Source organism: Lethenteron reissneri, chromosome 35, assembly GCF_015708825.2.
Source record: "Lethenteron reissneri isolate LAM-NWPU_2019-01 chromosome 35, ASM1570882v1, whole genome shotgun sequence".
NCBI classification, from domain to species: domain Eukaryota; kingdom Metazoa; phylum Chordata; class Hyperoartia; order Petromyzontiformes; family Petromyzontidae; genus Lethenteron; species Lethenteron reissneri.
The window spans coordinates 2,639,010-2,658,024 of NC_083813.1; the positions used below are offsets into that span (position 1 = coordinate 2,639,010).

Here is a 19,015-nt window from a genome sequence, read left to right on the forward strand (position 1 = left end):
GTACGTCTGTGGATGTGTATGTGTGTGTCTATGTATGTGTGTGTATGTGTTTCTGTGTTTGTATGTGTGTGTATGTATGTGTGTTATGTGTCTGTCTGTGTGTCTGCATGTATGTGTGTGTGTATTGTGTATGTGTTCGTGTGTGTTTGTGTGTTTACGCTCGCATTACACAAATGTGTAATGCGGGTCTAAGGCGTTCCTTACACAGCATTGCCGCTTTATTATTTCAGTCGTTTACTGCCGTACGCACCCTGAAAGTCGTGTGTGTCTGCAGCAAGCGCGTGTATGTGTACCTATGGACGCGCGCGCGTGTGTTGTGTAGGGGGAACGGTAGTGTAGTGCTTAGCGTGCTGCCTGTGTCTGTGTGTGTGTGTCTGTGTGTGTGTCTGTGTGTGTGTCTGTGTGTGTGCGTGTGTGGTGTGTGAGGAGCGGTGGGTGTAGTGCTTAACGCTACGCTGCGCTACCAACACGGCAAACCCAGTTCGATTCCCGCTCACGGCCACCACCGGTGACGATTATTTTAACCTCCCCTAGGTCGACTCTGCCTCAAACGAGTAACTGCTGTAGCGTATTAACATCGCCACTGGGGAGACAAAGGCGGCCGGCCGTGGTAGATACAAGTCCCGGGCGAAGCCGGGTAGTACAGCTAGTTGTAATTATATAATAGATCAGTAATCAGCCACTTAGTATGTGACTCCTCTATAAGGAATTGCAATGTGTATTACTTAATAATATGCTTCCAGGCTGCGCTGAGTCTGTAGCTATCGCATCGGTTGAAATTATTTGTATTCTTCTTAATTTCGATTGATTCTATAATTAGTCTTGGCCAGTAATAATTACACATAACGAGGCAGAGAAGACTAGACACGATGTTGCCAAAATAATCGAGAATAGCAAAATACCAATAATAAATATTAGCTTTGGCGAAGCAAAAGCCTTAAGAGAGCTTCGATTAAATATAGAAATAAAAATTCTGGCAGCTGATAAAGGCCGCACTACTGTAGTGATGTTCCGAACAGATTATGATAATACAATTAAAGATGTACTGGAGGAAGATACCTATATTAAAATTAAACGAGATCCAACCAATACTTTAGAACGCAAGACTCCTGCAATCATTGAAAATTCATTCATCCCCAAGACTCAGCAATACCAAAGTAAGCCACGGGCCTCAAAGCCACCAAGACTGTATGGACTACCAAATATTCGTAAAATCGGTATCCCATTACGATCCATATTAAGTACAATAGGTTCTGCCACATACAAATTAGCAAAATATGTAACTAAACAAATACAGCTCTACATCGGTAGGACATCTTCATTTATAATAAATTCAGAACATCTTGTGAATTTGATTAAAGGTAGTACCTTAACCCTTAATGATATTCTAGTGAGTTTCGATGTAATTACTCTTTTCACTAAGGTTCCAGTTAACGAGTCACTTAAATTACTTGATACACTAGTACAGAAGACAGGTGTACCAGAAGATATTCCTAAACTAGCTGACCATTGTCTAAATAACACTTATTTATGATGGAGAGGTGACTTCTTTAAACAAAAGGAAGGAGCAGCAAATTTGTACATGGAAAACTTTTAAACAAGAGCACTTGCCTCAAGTACATTAAAACTATCTTTTTGGTTTAGATATGTCGATGAGCTTTCTCAATTTAAAAAGAGGGATGACATTGTCATCCTCACTGCCGACAAGGGCAATGCCACAGTCATCATGGACAAAACCATATACAATAACAAAATTCAGGACCTATTTAATTATGGTAGCTCGTTACAAAAACCAACAGCATCATTATTGAATCGACATCTTTAATCGAACAAACCAAGCGGGTTTCCTTAAAACCCTCTACTGCTAGACCACCCAGATTGTATGGCTTACCAAAAATCCATAAAGAAGGCACACCCCATCAGCCTATCGTCTCCACCATTAACTCACCCACTTACAAACTGGCCCGATTCTGTCTGAGACCTGACAACCATTCACTGGTAAGAGCGCCTCAGCTGTACTTAACTGAGCTCACTTGGTATAATTAATTAAGGATACATCACTATATACAGGTGATTTGCTCGTTAGTTTCGATGTAGTATCTTTGTTTACCAAAGTTCCTGTGCCTGACACCATTGCAATAATTGAAGATGTGGTCCAACAAGGACTGAATGCTGATGTACTGGCCTTGGTGAAACACTGCCTCACCAACACTTACTTCACCTGGAATGGAACATTATACAAACAAGTTGAAGGTATCTCAATGGGTTCTCCCTTATCTCCGGTTGTAGCCAATGTTTTCATGGAAAAATTTGAGACAGACGCCATCCAGGCATCCAATCTACGTCCGTCCTTGTGAAAGAGATATGTAGATGACATGTTCGTCATCTGGCCACATGGCCGAACAGCTCTGAACCAATTCCTCAAACACATCAATTCCATACACCCAGCCATCAAATTCACCATGGAGGTGGAAAAGGATGGCAAGCTACCATTCTTGGATGTTTTAATTGAAAAGAGACCAGATGGCTCAATGGGCCACTCTGTCTACAGGAAAGCCAGCCCTACGGATGCCTACCTAAAACCTGACTCCCACCACCATCCATCCAAGAAGAAGTCCCTTATCAAAACTCTACACCATAGAGCTCAATGAATTTCCGACCATAATCACCTAGCCAGTGAACTGGAACACGTACACCAGGCCCTCAAGATGAATGGATATTCAGACTTCACAATCTATAAAGCTATCACCCCAACCTTGGGAAAGAACCATCTCAGGACCCAATCAAAACCATCACCTTGCCTTACATAGCAGGGGTCACCAAAAAGATTTCCAAAATCATGAGCAAACACTAGATCCAGGTTCGATTCAACACAGTACATAAAATTCGTGATCTGATCCCATCTGTGGAGGATGTGATCCCTGACATGCAATACTCCGGCATCTACAAACTAAGCCGTGTTTGCGGCAGTAGTTACATTGGGGAAACTAAGCGACATGTCTCGGTCCGCGTTCGTGAGCAGGCTGATCATTGATTTAATGCAGCTGGCTCACACGAAATTGATTTCTCTAAGACGAAGGTACTTTGCAAACCCACTGGCTATCAACAAAGATTTGTTCATGAAGCCATCCATATATACAGACATAGACACAATTTCAACCGAGAGGATGGGTATGAACTCACCAATGACTGGAAGTACGTTATCAACCAGTTTAAGTCATAACTGGCTGTAATGTTTCCATTTTAGCACTGTACACTGCTCACCAGTTTTTTAACCCCTCACATCAACATTAACTTCTCCGCCCTAAATGCGGAGGCACATGGTTTTTTAATTTCTCGCATTAACATAAACTCCTCCACCCATGCTGCTGACACTGGAGCTATGCCCATTTTAAATCTTTATAAACAGTTTGCCTTTAGAGGCTGACCCCTGTTTTTTCTCCTGATGACGACCGCTTGTGTTGTGATCGAAACGTTGCAGGTTTTTGTTATAATATTTTTTTTTAACCTATCTACGTGACTTTACCGAAAGACCCAAAGAATATGTCGATGACACTTTGGTTTTCTGGCCACATAGTAAATATACACTTAATGGATTTTTAAATAATTTCAATGCACAAAACCCGGCCATCCAGTGATCAGATTATCAAAACAATTAAAATATCATATATCTCAGGAGTAACTGATAAATTAGCCCGTGTTTTGCAAAAGCAAAACATTCAAGTAAAATTTGGTATGGTACACAAAATTAAAAAAAAACTAAAGATGAATTACCAAAGTGATCAACAGAAGTTGTATATCAGATCAATTGCTAATGCGGTAAATGCTATATTGAACAGACGGGACGTAACATTAGCGTAAGACTAAAAGAACACCAAAGGAACATTAAATTATCTCAAACACAACTGTCGGCAGTAGCAGAACAGGCTCGCCAACAAGAACATTCAATTGATTTTGATAACGTTGAAGTGTTATGCAAAACTAATTATTACTGGCCAAGACTAATTAGAGAATCCATCGAAATTGAGAAGAATACAAATAATTTTAACCGCTCTGATAGCTACAGGCTTAGTGCAGCCTGGAAGCGTATTATTACGTAATACACAATACATATTACAATTCATTATAGAGGAATCATATACTAATTAACTGATTACTAATCTATTATATAATTACAATACCCTTCCCCCAACCTCCACCTCTGATCTCGAAACCTGGTGGGGTTCAAAAATAATGACGTTGTCCTGCACTATTTAAGACCGGAAGCAGGTGGATGGCTTCACTATTCTGGCAAATCGCCTGAAAATGCTGGATGTAATTACCAGCGAAACGTCGTACAACTCAAATTGTAAATGTTGTGGATTCACTCTTCAAACACACCGGTGGGCTGAAGAAGGAAGTAAGTGGCGTTTTGTTAACGTGACACAATTTTTTTACTGATTGGCCGTGTCGGGTGGTGGAGGGTTGCGACACATTTATAATAACGCGATCTAACCCAAAAAACTTTATTATGAAGCCCTTTGTCAATCTGCTACTGGTTAACAGGGCTCCCTATGCTGTGTCAATCATGAGGGTTTTCTGGCTATATACAGCACTAAGACATTTTGAGTCAATTTGGATTTGATTAAGGTATCACTCGCCACTGATGTTAGCTATGGTAGGAAATTGAGCGAACGTGCTTCAGTTGGTGAGAGACATGTTATTGCCCTTGGAAAGAATGATGGGCTTAGTTGATCCATCATTGCGATTTTAACTCATTATATTCAATTGGGAATTCAGTGCTCAAATCGATGTGTTCAGCGAGGGAGATTGTTGTTTTGTTTAATGTTATCAAGCAACAGTGCCAATTGGTAGATGGAAAAACAAACCAGCACACTCTCTGTGGCACATTTATTATTTTATCTGGAGAGATTAAAAACACTTGAAATGAGTACATTTCAAATTAATATTGCAAATGCTGTGAGCTATTACTGCACTCCGGCAGCAATAAACTGCGGGGACATTCATTAAAACATAAAATGCCTCATTTCCCATTCACTGGGTTGGGGCCTCGAGTTGCCCCGCTGTGCTTTACTTGATACAGCTGTCGTGGCTGTGACGGTTCCACCTGAAGACGGAAGCTTGTGTTGCCTCCGAAACGTCGTGATTTTTATTTTATTTTTATTTTATTAATTTTAATGTTTTACCTACGTGACTTTACCGAAAAAACCTAAGAATATGAATCCTTGCAGTCACGAAAGCTTCAAATCTAGAATTGTGCATAAGCTGTGGACAGAAAAGATAGTCTTTGGAAATTATCTTCAATGTGGAAAGAGTTTGCAGAGGTAAATCTACATTGTGTGAGTTTTTCATGCTTCTAGAACGACACTCCTACTGTTGATTACCGCGCTATACAAACCTTACCCTGAACTGAAAGCCTACTGACAATTATGCTTGGCTAATTGTGCATGACAAAAATCACAAACGAGGAAGTGTTGCAACGTGCCCAAACAACAAACCTCGAAGTGGACCTCGCAGCTGATGTTGACCGGACTTTCACTCCATAGGGGTGACAGCAGGTGTTTTAAACTCACACTACATGGGGAACTACAAGTGGGCAAGAGCTCTCCTGGAGGACAACGACTCATAAGCTACACAGATAACTCTTATACCAAGTTGCTGTACAGCCAATCATTAGGCCATTATATTTGCTGCTTCGTCCATCACTAAACTCCGCCATCGCGCGCCCTCTTCTTCCTATCCATGCTTGTGCCCTCACCTTTTTTGCTCCACAGGCAGTGGCTCAAATCAGAGGACATCCAGAGATTCTCACTCTTCTTCAACGACAGAGCTTTCGAGAAAGAGGTGGGTTCATCGTTCAATAGTGAGCACAGAAGCGAGCCCAGGCCTGGGCAAAGCCGCAAAGCCTCACAGCGCGATTACATGGGCAATCAGTGGTGGCGTACTAAAAACAAACAATTGGGTAAGTAGGGTGGGTCTTGGATAGGATACATATAGCCACTTTTGGATTCATAAATGCGTTTAGATGCTGGAAGAATGTTTGTGCTGTTTTATGGGTGAGAGAGCTAAACCTAAGAAAGCAGCTATAAAAAGCAGTGTCTGGCCTTTGAATGTAAGGCCATGCAGAGGTTGCTTCGAAATGTAAACGCGGGATAGGCTAAGACACTTGGAAGTTTTGGAGTAGACTGTGTCAAAAACACATTGTTAACATGCTCAGGAAGAGGTGGTTGCAATGCTGCGCGCATTACCATGCAGGGTGGACTGTACAGGTGTCCTGGGGCAGTCGTTGGAGCTGCCCCCTTTAGATCACAAAGGGGAAGACCTTGCGCTCCATGGCTGGACACTTTAAGGGCAGCCAGTGGAGGCTGGGAGTCAACTATACAAACTCTGAGGAATCTAGCAGAAGGAAGGAAGCATTATGAAGATGTGTTGACGTCAGTCGTATTAGCCGTTGTGACCTCTTCACCTTGATAAAATATGAATGTTTAATTTGTATCAGGGATTGGAAACCCTCGCCAGCATTGAGAGAGCATACAGATCGATTTGACTAATAATTGGATACAGCACATTGCAATATCGTATACTGTAAATGCGTGGGTCAATTTGATCATGTAAATATATTTGTATTACAAGGGTCACCTGCATGTTATGTTTTTTTAATATGTGTGTCTGTTTGTGCTGTCTGTGGATTGGGATGTTGTGTGTGCTGTGTGTGGAATGGGATGATGTGTGTGTGTTATTGGACATTGCAGTACAGAAATACCACACTTCCAGACATCAAGCACTACGTATCCTGTGCCTGCCTCATCTTCTTTTGCATCTTTGTTGTTCAGATATTTGTGGTGCCCAAGTGAGTACAATGATATATCCCCCATGCGTATCTTACGATTGGGCCAAGTGCAGTTCATGAGCACCGATTGAGGATGGCGTAGCACACGATCTAGGGTAGTGGCGACCGGCACAATTCCAAATCCCCTTAATGCTATCTGCCTCCCAGGCCAGGCTCAAACTTCAATTTCCGCTGGGTGTTTACCATGACCAGGAATTGGAACATGGTTGGTAGAGTTAGTAGCGTACAGCAATGCATATATGCCAAGCTTTAAACATCTCCCTGCTCAAACGAGCATTTGTGCAGCGCTATTCTCCATCGGCATTCCATATCTAGTTGTGGACATGACACACTTACAGAGTAGGAGCCAAGTCCCTCTTTATGAGAAGTGCTCTTTAACTTCCAAAACATTTTAACTCATTGTAAAACCCCAGATGGTTAATGTGCTGGGTTGACCCCTGACCCCGGATTTGAACTCAACTTTTTGTTAGTTGAGCACTCCAAACACAGCAGCACCTGGCCAGCATATCTGTACAGTATATAGTCACTTATTTTATTATTACCCAATATACCAAAGGAGCACACACCACCACCTTGTAAAACTTACCTGTTTAAAATATTTTTTTTATATTATTTATCAAAATGAACTAGAGCAGCAGGTATTATTTTACAATACTGTACAATGTCGCATATCCAACCATCACGATTAGCACGGTTGGTTACGTACGGTGCAAAATAAGTTAAACATACATATCCACCCTGACCAATCACCCGCCCGCATCCATTGCAGTATTTGTGCAGGGTGTAACTGTCGTTGTCTGTAGATGTTCACGAATCTGACCTCTTTGCGTCTCCACCTGTACCGCGGTCCCCAGCGAGTTGGATATGCAATGTTGTACCGCACTTATTCACTGTCTTGATTTTGACGAATTTTGCTTGTTGAACAAACATCTTACACGTGGCAAGAAGAGCACAATTGCAGCGAAACTTGAGTTTTGTTGACATTTGGTGTGTGTGTGTGTGTGTTTCCTGGGAGCGGTAGTGTAGCGGTTAGTGGATTGCGCTACGAACCCGTTCACCCGAGTTCGATTCCCGCTCACATCCAACATCGGTCGCGAATATCTGAACAAGTCCTGGGCCTCCCCTAGGTTGACTCAGCCTCAAATGAGTACCTGGTGCTACTAGGGAGACAGAGGCGACTGGGCGTGGTTGCTGGTCACCCACCCCTCCTCTCGTGTGCCGTGTCGGGCTTCATAGGTGCTGATATTCGTAACAGCACTTGCCCCAACAGTCCATTGAGGCTATTCCGTGACTTGAGATCACAACGTCTCGGGCTATGCACGTGTGCGTGAAACCCTGCCGTCTGTGCTCCCCTGGGTGAACAGGACAGCAGAGCTCGGGATATCGTACGGGGTGGTCTTCCTCCTTCTCGGGTTCATTCTCTGCGTCTGCGTCGTTGGGCAGCTGCTCGTAAGTGTAACCCCCAGTGGCTTTGCAGGCGCTTGTCGTACGTCTTATCAGACGGGACGTTTTAGTCGGCATCAGTACATTGTGCCCGTGTGCGTAAAAAAAAAAGTTAACGTGCCATTTTTTGTAACTAATGAGATTACTCTACACGAATGTAACGTTAGTTACCATTCTAATCCTCGTGTTAAGAAAAAAGATTTTCACGAAAATTATGTTATCTGTATGAACGTCCATGTCTTATTGCTCTTAAGTGAAATAGAACGCATTTGAAAGAATTTTCCTTAATATTTATTTCCCATTTTATCTGATCTATGGGACCATATCCCATTGATATAACAGCTCAACCCGAGCTATGTGTGCTCTTACACTTGCATTGTCTCTGTGCTCTGGTTTAGCACTGGCCAGACAAGGCCATAAACGAGACTGTCTCTGGCCAGTTTCAAGGACAATGCATACATCACCAAAGCACGTTTGTTTGCATGTTTTACCACAAGCATGTGTGGTTAATGCAGGCTTGATGCCTTTTAATAGGTGTGTATTTGGTGTTAGAACATCTTAACACCTGTGTTATTGCCGGAAAGTTTAAAGCCTCTTTTTTCATAATTTTACTTGAATAACCAACACCTATTGAAAGCTTCTCGCTCACTGTAATACTAACAATCGAAACGTATTAAGCGCCCCTCAAACAATCATTCTCAGGGCGTTAAAGCCCCACGTGTGTGGTGGCTTCTGACTCCCCACTCCTCATTCAGTCCAGACTCAGCAGCCTTCCGCGTTGCCTCTGCCTCTGAGTGTACGTCCGTTTCAGGCCACTCGGAGGTGGTCGCGAGTGATTGTGGTAACCCATTGAATAGGGTTCCACTTACAGGAATGTGTTTTGAATATGACCGGTCGGATAGTTGTGTTTTGGCTTCATATTGTACGTAATGTGGACTGAACTTCATTGTGTTTTACTGTTGTGTTCTCGGTTACTGTGGCTAGTTTAGATTATTTTGGGTTTTTGTCCACATTATTTGAAATAAATAGCTCTTCCCGTACAGCATCTGAAGATGCTTATAGTATGAAGATGCTATTGTGAATCAAAATTATGATCATTATTATACTTGACAACACAGTTTAAATGGACGTCAGTTAAATCCATATTCAAATCCAGAATCTACAGTGGCAGCTTCATGTGCAGAAATTATCCGGAGTTCAACTGAGGGTGCAGACAGTCGTCAGGGGGGAGAGGGTGGTTGAAGACTGTGAGGGCAGCAGAGGAGAAAGGGTAACCTCCGCTCCATGGGTGTTGATGGGTTACAGCCACTGTTTGCACGGCACTTGGCCCCGTGGTAGCGCATTCGCCGCTTGTTGCAGAAGTTCGCCATGCAAGCCCATTGGCCACCCTAAATAATACTGCAGGCGTATTAATGATAACAAGAAATACTACTTCGTGCTGTCCCCTTAATGGTGGATGCTGTTAAGATCCCGTTACATTACTATAAAAAGAAGGTAGGCCATGTGTGCCGGCATCACGGTCCGCAATATGCACACGTGCAACTTACTCACAAAGTTACTCAATTTGGAAAAAAACACATAGCGGTATCCGTTCCCGACGGACAGGCTATACCCGTCTTTGAAACATGGAAGCACCTCGCGAGACCCTGGCGCTGTAGGAATGCCGCGCACATCTGTGAAAAGAGCTTCATGTCTCATCAGATTCCCCCGGTGTAAACAAACACTTCGATTTCTGATTCTGAACATTAAAAATGTAACCCAACTGTCGCTCTTGCGGTGCCTCCCCGGAGCAGCAGTGCAGCCGCAAGGCGTCGCCGTCGCTCACGTGGATGCTCTCCGTGTCGGCGACGGTGGAGGAGAAGCCCTGGCTGCGCCTGGCCCTCACCATGGTTACCATGGGCAGTATCCTCACAATGGCCGTCTTCAACATGGTGGGTCTACCGGAGGGGCTCCTGGGCCGTCGAGGGAATAGACACATTTTTTTAGCGGAGCCCAAGCCCGTGCCGTTGTTGCGTTGCGCGCGTGAACGTGTGTGCGCGTTAAGTGCGTTTCCGTCAGGGTATTAGTGTAGTGAAAATATTAGTTTACATCCCTTTGTAAGTCCACTGATTAAGGCCTCCCAAAGGGGTGTCAGTCACAGCGGTTGTCCGGTTGTACTTCATCATCCTGGTCAGTGCCAGTTGGTGAAGGTATCAGGCCCAGCACCGGTTCTGATATTACTCGCCACTGAGGTTAGCCATGACCTGGTATCGAACTCAAGTCGCTGGGTTCATAGCACAGTGCGCTATCCTATGGTGCTACTGCTCCAACATTTAATATTTCTACGGACACACTTAGGGTGAGCTGTGTGTCTGTATATACATATATTGCGTGGAGTGGAAGTGTAGTGGTTAGCTCACTACGCTACAAACTTGGCGACCTGAGTTTGATTTCCGCTCACGGCCAACACCAGTGACGATAATATAAACCAGTCCTGGGCCTACCCTATGTCGACTGAACCTCAAATGAGTATCTGGTGAATTGTTTAAACATCACCACTCGGGATGTAAAAAGCGGCCGGGTATGGTGATGGCTACCCACCCTCTTGTGTGCCACAGTGCCGAACAGTATTTGCCCCAACACTCTGTTAAGGCTATACGGGGATCTTTGTGAATAAATATATGAGGAGTAGTCTCATTGTGGCAATCTGGCCAGGTGGAACTGCAGTTTGTGCACGTGGCCTCTAGTATATGGAGAGTTTTTAGTGTATGGACAGTGGTGATGTGCCCTCTATGATGAACCCATCGTCGTGGTTTCAACTCCTGTCATGATACACAAAACCAGCACCAATTGGTATCTGAACCTGGTCTGGGCCTATCCAAGGTAGATTCAGACTAAAACTAGTACCTCGTATGCTGTGCTCAACATCAATGCTGGGTGGACCATTGCAACATGTATAACCTTAGCTTCACAGCACTTGCATCGAGGAGCCCAGCGTTTATTATAATGTGGGGGCCCGGTTCACAATGATCATGATGTTGACTTGGTGCCTCCCTTCTCACCCCCCATCGCTGTTCTCAACTTTACCCAGGCTTGGACTATACCTGACATTTTAATATTCACTAGCTTATTTGCCCGTCCCAGGACGGAAGCTGTAATATTTACAAAAAAATTGAGCAGAGTATAATTGTATCTTGTGTAAATTTAATGGCAGTGAATCTTGCACGAAAGTATGTCATCAAACACTTCACTGCATTTCACTGTAGCACTGTATTAATGGCAGTGATTCTTGCACAAAACAAAGTCATAAAACACCTCACTTCATGTCACTGTAGCACTATATATAACTGACCTTCAATTTGTTCAAATTCACTGCTCTGATACTTTATTCTCTTCTGCTTTCGGTCGCTGGGGTTGAAATAAATCGGAAATCGATACAATATCTGGAAAATCACCGAGAAATGTCTATTTTACCAAAATGTAGAAGCATAAATTAGACTTACCTTTTGTCTCAAGTGCTGAAGAAATACATAAAGACACCAAATCCACTTTGTTCCGGCATAGAATTATTTATTAGATTCACATTCAAGAAAGAAACGTCAAACTTAAAACGAATTTGCGGAAAAAAAATATTTACGCTCGACCTTCTGCGTGAGTGTAAAAATCCACCCGCTCATGAATATTAATAACTGGGGGTGCGGCATGTGGAGTGACGTCACGCGCGTTACACACAAACAGACATTCTTGGCTCATTATAGTTGTAATGAAAGGTTAGCTGAGATATGAAACACACAATTACATAGCCATGTACTCCACTCTTTCACTATAGCAATTGGTTCAGTTTGCATTGTATCGTTAATGTGTCGCCATTTTCCTTTATGTAAATGACAATAATGTGGAGTGTATATAAATAATATGAATACATTACTTAGTCAATTAGACTAAATATATCTGCTTGTAACTTTCTGGGGGGCCCCTTGCTCAGGGGACCCCCCAATACAAATACATCCCTGTTCACCTCCCCCCCCCCTTTTCATGTCTGGCTGTCTCCGTGCTCCGTCATGGACGAAGCCTAAAAATATTGAGCCAAACTTGCCACTGAAAATTAAGAACAAAACTGGCAACATATCTCTCACACGCTGCCGCCTTCGTGTTGGATGGGTTCCGAGTTGTCCCGTGTAACGCGATTGGCGCCGTTGTCCGTTTGGCAGTTTTTCTCTCCGGCCGTGGAGTCTCCCACCTGGCAGAACTTCACCGACAACAGCTCCAGCGCCAACGACAGCGGCTTCACGAGCGTGAGCAGCGCTAGGGAACACTTCTACCTGCCGGTGGGCTCCTCGCACAACCCCAGGCGTTGCATCACATGGCGCAATCGGCGCGGGCAAAGGGAAGAGATGGGCTGTAAACTAAGCTATTTAAACTAATTTTTATTTTACCAGGTTCTGAAAAAGAGCTAAATAGCTCTTTTTAAAAAGCTAAATAGCTCTTTTTCAGAAATGATAGCCCTGTGAAATAGCTTATCATGTGGGAATTTATAGCAGCCGAATACTCTAAATGCGTGTTGATTTTAAATGTGGAGGGAAAAACTGGAGGACCCGGAGAAAATCCACTCAACCACGGGGAGAACATGCAACCTCCAAATAGACAGGGGTGAGGGTCGGGATCAAACCCACGACCTCCTGTATACCAGGCGAGGTAGTTAACATCTCACCCTGTAATCCTGCACTGCGGAGGTGAGGGTTGTTGGATCAGCGTCGAGGAGGTGTCCATGACCTGGCTCCAGGAGAAGATAGTACAGCAAAATGTGGACTCCTCCTGCTCTGTCTGTATGGGATAGAGTGTTGCTCCCTCGCACGTGTTGTGGTGAAGTATGGTCAAATAACCCCCACGACCCACATGGCATGGGGAGACCCTCATCCAGCAGTGGACTGATACATGTGTGTACATGTGCAATATAAATATAGTCGCACAGGAGAACTTTGTTATTCCTCGTGACCGGCCATCACTTAAGCATCTGCTGTTATCATAACCCTGATCGGAATCCCGGACTTAACCCCCCCCCCCCCCCCCAGTCTCCAGTGTTTTGATGCGCATTCAGATCCTGAGCCAACGCTGCCACTTCATTTTATTTCATGAAAGATTACTGCTCCTCAATTTTTTAAAATAAAATGAAGTGGGGATTCAATACACTCTCATCACATCCCTCCCTCGCAGTCCTCGTTAATTTGTATTATCTTATTATTTCCCTTCTGTGTGACTTTACCGAAAGAACCAAGAATATAGAATATAGTCCTCAAACCGTCTGCATTAACTGGATATGATTGGCAGAATAATTTGGCGGGGGAGCGCGGAACAGAACTGTCATTTAGTAATGATTCAAATAGCGGTGTTTTAAGCATTAACTCCCATTTAATAATCCCAACTGGGGGGTGGGGGGGGCTTACCCTCCAGCACCGGACGCTTCCACCGAAGACGTCAAAATATCTTCAGTGGAATGTGTTCTGTGGTGAGGAACGAAATACGTACAACTCACATACCGACACTCGTCAGCTGTGCCAAACACCGATGCCACATTCATGGATACATCATCAGCCGTAGTCGCACTTCCGATTAGGACGCTTAGCTACGTACGGTCCGAAAGAAGTTCAACATACATACTAACAGCCCTCTGCCATCGCCATTTCTAGCCGTCTTGCAATGCCGCAATCCATTTAGTTCGATCTCATCACAACCATCTCCACGATGGTGTTCCTCTCAGGCATGCTCCCTCTTTTGACTGCGATTCCATCACCAGCCTCGTCCATCAGTCACCATCCTTTCGAAGGGATGTATCCTGTCTTAGCCCTCTCACTGTACATAACGGTCAATACGATGTCATGTAAACTGTTTGTTTATTGCTCGTCTTCCTCTTACACACTGAAAACGCGTTTGCTCCCGATTTCACAGTTGTCACCCTGTAGGGTTGTGTAATAGCGTCTGTTTCTAAATCAAAGTTGCCGAGCACAGGCCCAAAGACACAACACAGAAAGCGGCCAGCAACAAGCAGCACTGTATAAAGTTGTGGTAGATAAGTGTTTGCGAATTTCTTGAATTGGAGCAAGTCTGTGAGAACATGGGAAAAAGAGACAACGTGGATACACTGCAAGGGAGGAAACAGAAAGAGGCAGGTTGTGATCTGCAGTGCTGTGGTTGTTGGTTGAACACGGTTCCCACCTTTGATTGGCACGGTTGACTACGTATGGTGCGAAAGAAGTTCAACACGCATATACACAGTCGAAATTCTCGGGTGGACCGAATCATGACACGGGCGGAGGACTCGATAAGTGACATTAACGGAAGCAGCAACCGCAGCAGTAGCGATAGAAGAGTGACAAGGAGGTGAGTGACCGCCGGTGGGCTAGCGACGAGAAGTAACTCAAGCAACGACTCGTCGCTTTACCGCTCCCCATCCCTTCGCGTGCTCAGTACTTCCTGTACAGCTGCATCCTGGGCCTGGTGTCGTGCTCCGTGTTCCTGCGCGTCAACCACGAGCTCAAGGTGCTGACGCTGCTCGCCGCCGTCGTGGGCTACAACGTCATCCTGCTGCACACGCACCACGGCGTGTTCGACGCCTACACCGAGGCGCTCTACCACCCCAGCCTCGTGCGGTCAGCGCTCGCTCGCTTGCACACACGCAAGCTCACGCACTCGCAGGGGCGCGCGGGACAACGTTGCTGCGTCGTCACAGAATCAGAAAACAGCGTGCTTCAAAAAAATGTTAACACTTCGGAGAATTTGCAACAGTAACACAGGAAATGTGCCTCCTCCGGGCTCTGGAGAACACCTGGAGAACATTCCAGGAATGTGTTGACAATGTTAGTGATCAAGTGGAGACTCTTTGACTTTTTAAAGCTATTAACATACATTTCTTATCATGTTGCTGTGTATTATTCGTTCTTTTTCCATTAAAAACGATAGTCCCATATAAGCGTTAAAGATGTTTTGAAGCACCCTGTATTTATAATGCCGGAATCCGATGAGCCGTAAAGCTCACAGATGTCTACGCGAAATCGTTGGTGGGGGGGGGGGGGGGCTCATATGTAACGTTGAACCCAGCATTTCCATCTTCAGTATCATCTCATCTCACTCTACCATCCGAACCCACTGCTCTCCTGCCTGCCTAGAGCCCCCTATGGTTCAATTTTTAAACAAAAACAAGGCCGAGGGACAATGCGATTATATCAGATGGCAGGTGGCCTGCCGTTTTACCAATCGTCCAAAGTCCACACGGCCTCATTAGTGGGGCGGTGGGGGTGATCTACGATGCGGTCACAAATCGTTTGCACTGATTCTACGCCTTTTCGCTAAAAGTCCTCAAGGCGTCGTGCGTAGGAGAGAAGGAACCGGGCTGGCAGAAGAACGAAGCCGCTGTTTGAATAAGACGTGGTATGGGGGAGAAGGGGGAGGGGGGGGGGCACGCCAGTAGTAGGGAGTTCCACAATTGACGACTGGGGAGGGGCATCACAGCGAATGGCCGATCACCCCCACAGCTCAGGCGAGATCGAGGTTCGTCGCGAAGGAAACCATCGGCAGATCTTAAAGAACTTGAAGGGGGCACAAGATTGAATGGGGTCGAGCTAGCACCGCGCAAGCCCTAAAATACAACCAGCACGATATTGAATTCCACTAGTCTCGAGACAGGGAACAAATGGAACGATGCAAGACCTGCAGAGGTGAACGGGCAACACAGTTGTAAGCATGCATGAGGTCCACTGCTTGTGGAAGGGCCTACACTTACAGCAAAGTCTCGAGGGTATTTGGTCTACTCTTCCACATAACCAGACATGTTGGAAGAGGTGCGAGTACCCACACTTTACCCCCCCCCCCACCACCCCTTCCCCACTCCACGTGACCTGCTGATTCGTATAACGGTGGTGAACCCATTTGTACTGCCGGGAAGACAGAGGCGGTGTGGGAGATTTGACAAACTCCCTCCGTCGTTTTAAATGCCGCGCTGGAAAATCGAATTCGACCGGCAACCTCCGTGTTTTGAAATTCCAGTTTGGTAACCAGTTGGGTAACACCACGGCAACAGTTCCCCTCCTCTAGACATTGCGACGTGCAGCCGCGTATCATTGCTACACGTGTGATGCTGTATCTTGCTTCGTTGCTCTTCCACTCTAACTTTTCCTATTCCCCCATCAGTACGGCTGCAATAAGTGGGGGGCGGGGGCGGGGGGAGAGACATCACCCTTGGTGCACGTGGCAGGCACGGTTTTACTTTGAGGCCATGCCAGAGATGGTGGGTACTCGCTGGCAGGAGATCACAGGACAGACCCAGGTGTTGTGGGTTAAGGCGCTGGGGTGACGGAAAGATGCACCACCTGCTACCTCCGCTGTGCCAAATCGTGGTGTTATCTGCCTTGGCACTCTCCTCTGCTTTCTGTTATCGCAGAAGAGTTGCCGCTGCCAACTGGGCAGTCGCATCCCAGCTGTGTTTATGCTCTGATGTATGCCATGTCTCTGTTGTCCGCAATCTTCCTGACATCCATCACGCCCCCTCCCCCCACGCAACCCCAAAAAAACTAAAATAGACTCTTATTTTCTCCACACAGCATCCTGCACTGACTGACCAGTGTGGTGAAAAGTATGGTGTAAGAACCCCGTGACTGATAGGGCATGGGGAGGCCTACATTGAGAAGCGGATAAACAAAGGGCCGTGATTTATTTAATTCGTTTTACCATAAGGTCTGTATCGTAGGCTTACGATGCGTAGCCAACCGTGCAAATCGCGCCTCCGATTAGCACGGTTGGCTACGTACGGTGCGAAAGAGGTTTTTACACACATAGGCTGTCAGCTTTGTTCATGAGAAAAACATATTCATAGTTGCAGCCTGATGACTTTTGAGGTAGAGCACCATAGCACCCTCTAGTGTCATCACAGCCGCCACTGAAGGTCGCTCGGCTTCCTACATCACAGCACTTTGCTGTCAGCTGCTCGGTGTTCGTCTCCGGAGCCCGGCGCATGGAGGGGAACCTGAACTCGCTAATGGTGGCACGCCTTCATTTAGCTGCAAGCCAGCGTGTGAGAGATTACATTTCCAGTTTTGTTGGTAACTTCCAAAGGCAAGTTTGGAGTGCAGCTGCAAGTCCCGTAGATTGACGTTGTTTCTTGACAACGTGATGGCATTGCACCCGATCGTACGTGTGTATGTTGAATTTATTTCACACCGTACGTAGCCAACCGTGCTAATCGGACGTGTGGGGGAAGGACAACAAACTAGACACAAAAAGCAGTTTGAAAGAAATTCGTTTTCAATCTTTATTTAAGAATGCAGAGCTCCATTGGCTTCCAAATAACGAAAGGAATAGCATGCCAGACAGCCGCAGAAGTGCATCTGAAAGCGCGCAATGCAGTGACCATCTTTGTTCGATGATTAGCCAAAAAACTGCTGCTGCTGCTGCTGCTGCGATGGTGACCAGAGTTTGTGTGATGGTTTATGCTCCTTGACGAGAGCTGCAAGATATTGTGGTTGATTTGTGGCAAGCACTTTGTGTGTAATGAGTGTACGGTCATGGAACAATGGAGCTTCATGCATCACCCCTCACTGATACCCTCACTGCCCCTTGCTTGTGCTCCAGGCCTGGCGTTCTCAAAGACGTCAAAGTGATGGGCTCCATCTGGCTCATCGTGTTCTTCTTCACGCTGCTGGTGCTCGCTAGACAGGTACTTAATTTCCACCGTCCACCTTTCCCCACGTTCGCCTTCCGTCTTTGCTCATATGCAGATCGGCGGGTTACGCATTGCATGGCTGGGGGAGAAGGGAGTTCCATATCGTGGGAGCAGCAGAGGAGAGGCAACAACATCGCATGAAGCGGAAGTTGACTGCTATGCAATGAATATTCTTTGTGATTCATTCATAATACTGGACATTTGTGAAAAAAGAGCTTCATGGTTCATCGGATTTATCCAGGATAAATACAGATTCTGATTCCGATATATAAATGTGTGCTGCGTAGTGTGGATAAAAGACCAAGTTTAGGGTTCCAGAACTAGTTCTATCATGCAAGGCGATGCATTGCTTGCTGCATGAGTTCCAAATGCATATTGCTTTCTTTCCTGACATTGCAGATTTGAAATATGATTCGGAGAAACAAAAATCATTTATCTTTCTTAAAGTGAGAAAAGTTGTAAACATATATGATGGAAGCCTGCACCGTGGTGGGAAGATAAATCTAACATGAAGTTTGGGAAGTTATGAGGTCGACTCAATGTTGACATTGTTTCTGTACGTTGCTAAAAACGAGTGAAATAAATGAGACAGCATGAATGCTTAAGGTAACAGTGATTAATTAAAATTAGTTCCGTCTGATTTTTTAAAGAGGAAAATAAAAACACAATTCTACATTCATGGTATCATTCCAATTGCATGTAAAGTATTTCTTCATCTGATCGGGTTATTTCATTGCATTGAATTTCACACGTCGCACAATTGCTCTCCTGATCCATCCATTTGCACGGCTCAATGAATCAATAAACCTATCGCGATTATTTTGATTCCATCTCTCCCCTCATCACGCGTCATTCGTGACGTGCTCCCGAGAGGCAATTGGGGTCACAAAGTTCAGGCACAGTGGTGGAAAATTAAGCGGATCTGATGGACAGGGCTTTAAATTGCATCAGAGACCCCATGGCAAAATGTTTAAATCTCTTGAGGAAGGCCACAGAAATACGACTTCCAATATTCTATCTATACTCAACCC

The 19,015-nt window shown here is 45.1% G+C and overlaps 1 protein-coding gene across 8 annotated transcripts in view; it reads left to right on the top strand.

Annotated features, from left to right (window-relative positions):
- The window catches only part of ADCY2 (adenylate cyclase 2), a 297,759-nt gene that overhangs the window by 261,368 nt on the left and 17,376 nt on the right, over positions 1–19,015 (top strand). For all 8 annotated transcript variants that reach the window (XM_061565554.1, XM_061565552.1, XM_061565553.1 and 5 more), the window contains 7 exons: positions 5,775–5,844; positions 6,753–6,850; positions 8,215–8,299; positions 10,087–10,224; positions 12,484–12,600; positions 14,738–14,919; positions 17,894–17,978. In XM_061565554.1, the coding sequence (XP_061421538.1) occupies positions 5,775–5,844; positions 6,753–6,850; positions 8,215–8,299; positions 10,087–10,224; positions 12,484–12,600; positions 14,738–14,919; positions 17,894–17,978 (775 nt within the window). The remainder of the gene's footprint in view (positions 1–5,774; positions 5,845–6,752; positions 6,851–8,214; positions 8,300–10,086; positions 10,225–12,483; positions 12,601–14,737; positions 14,920–17,893; positions 17,979–19,015) is intronic.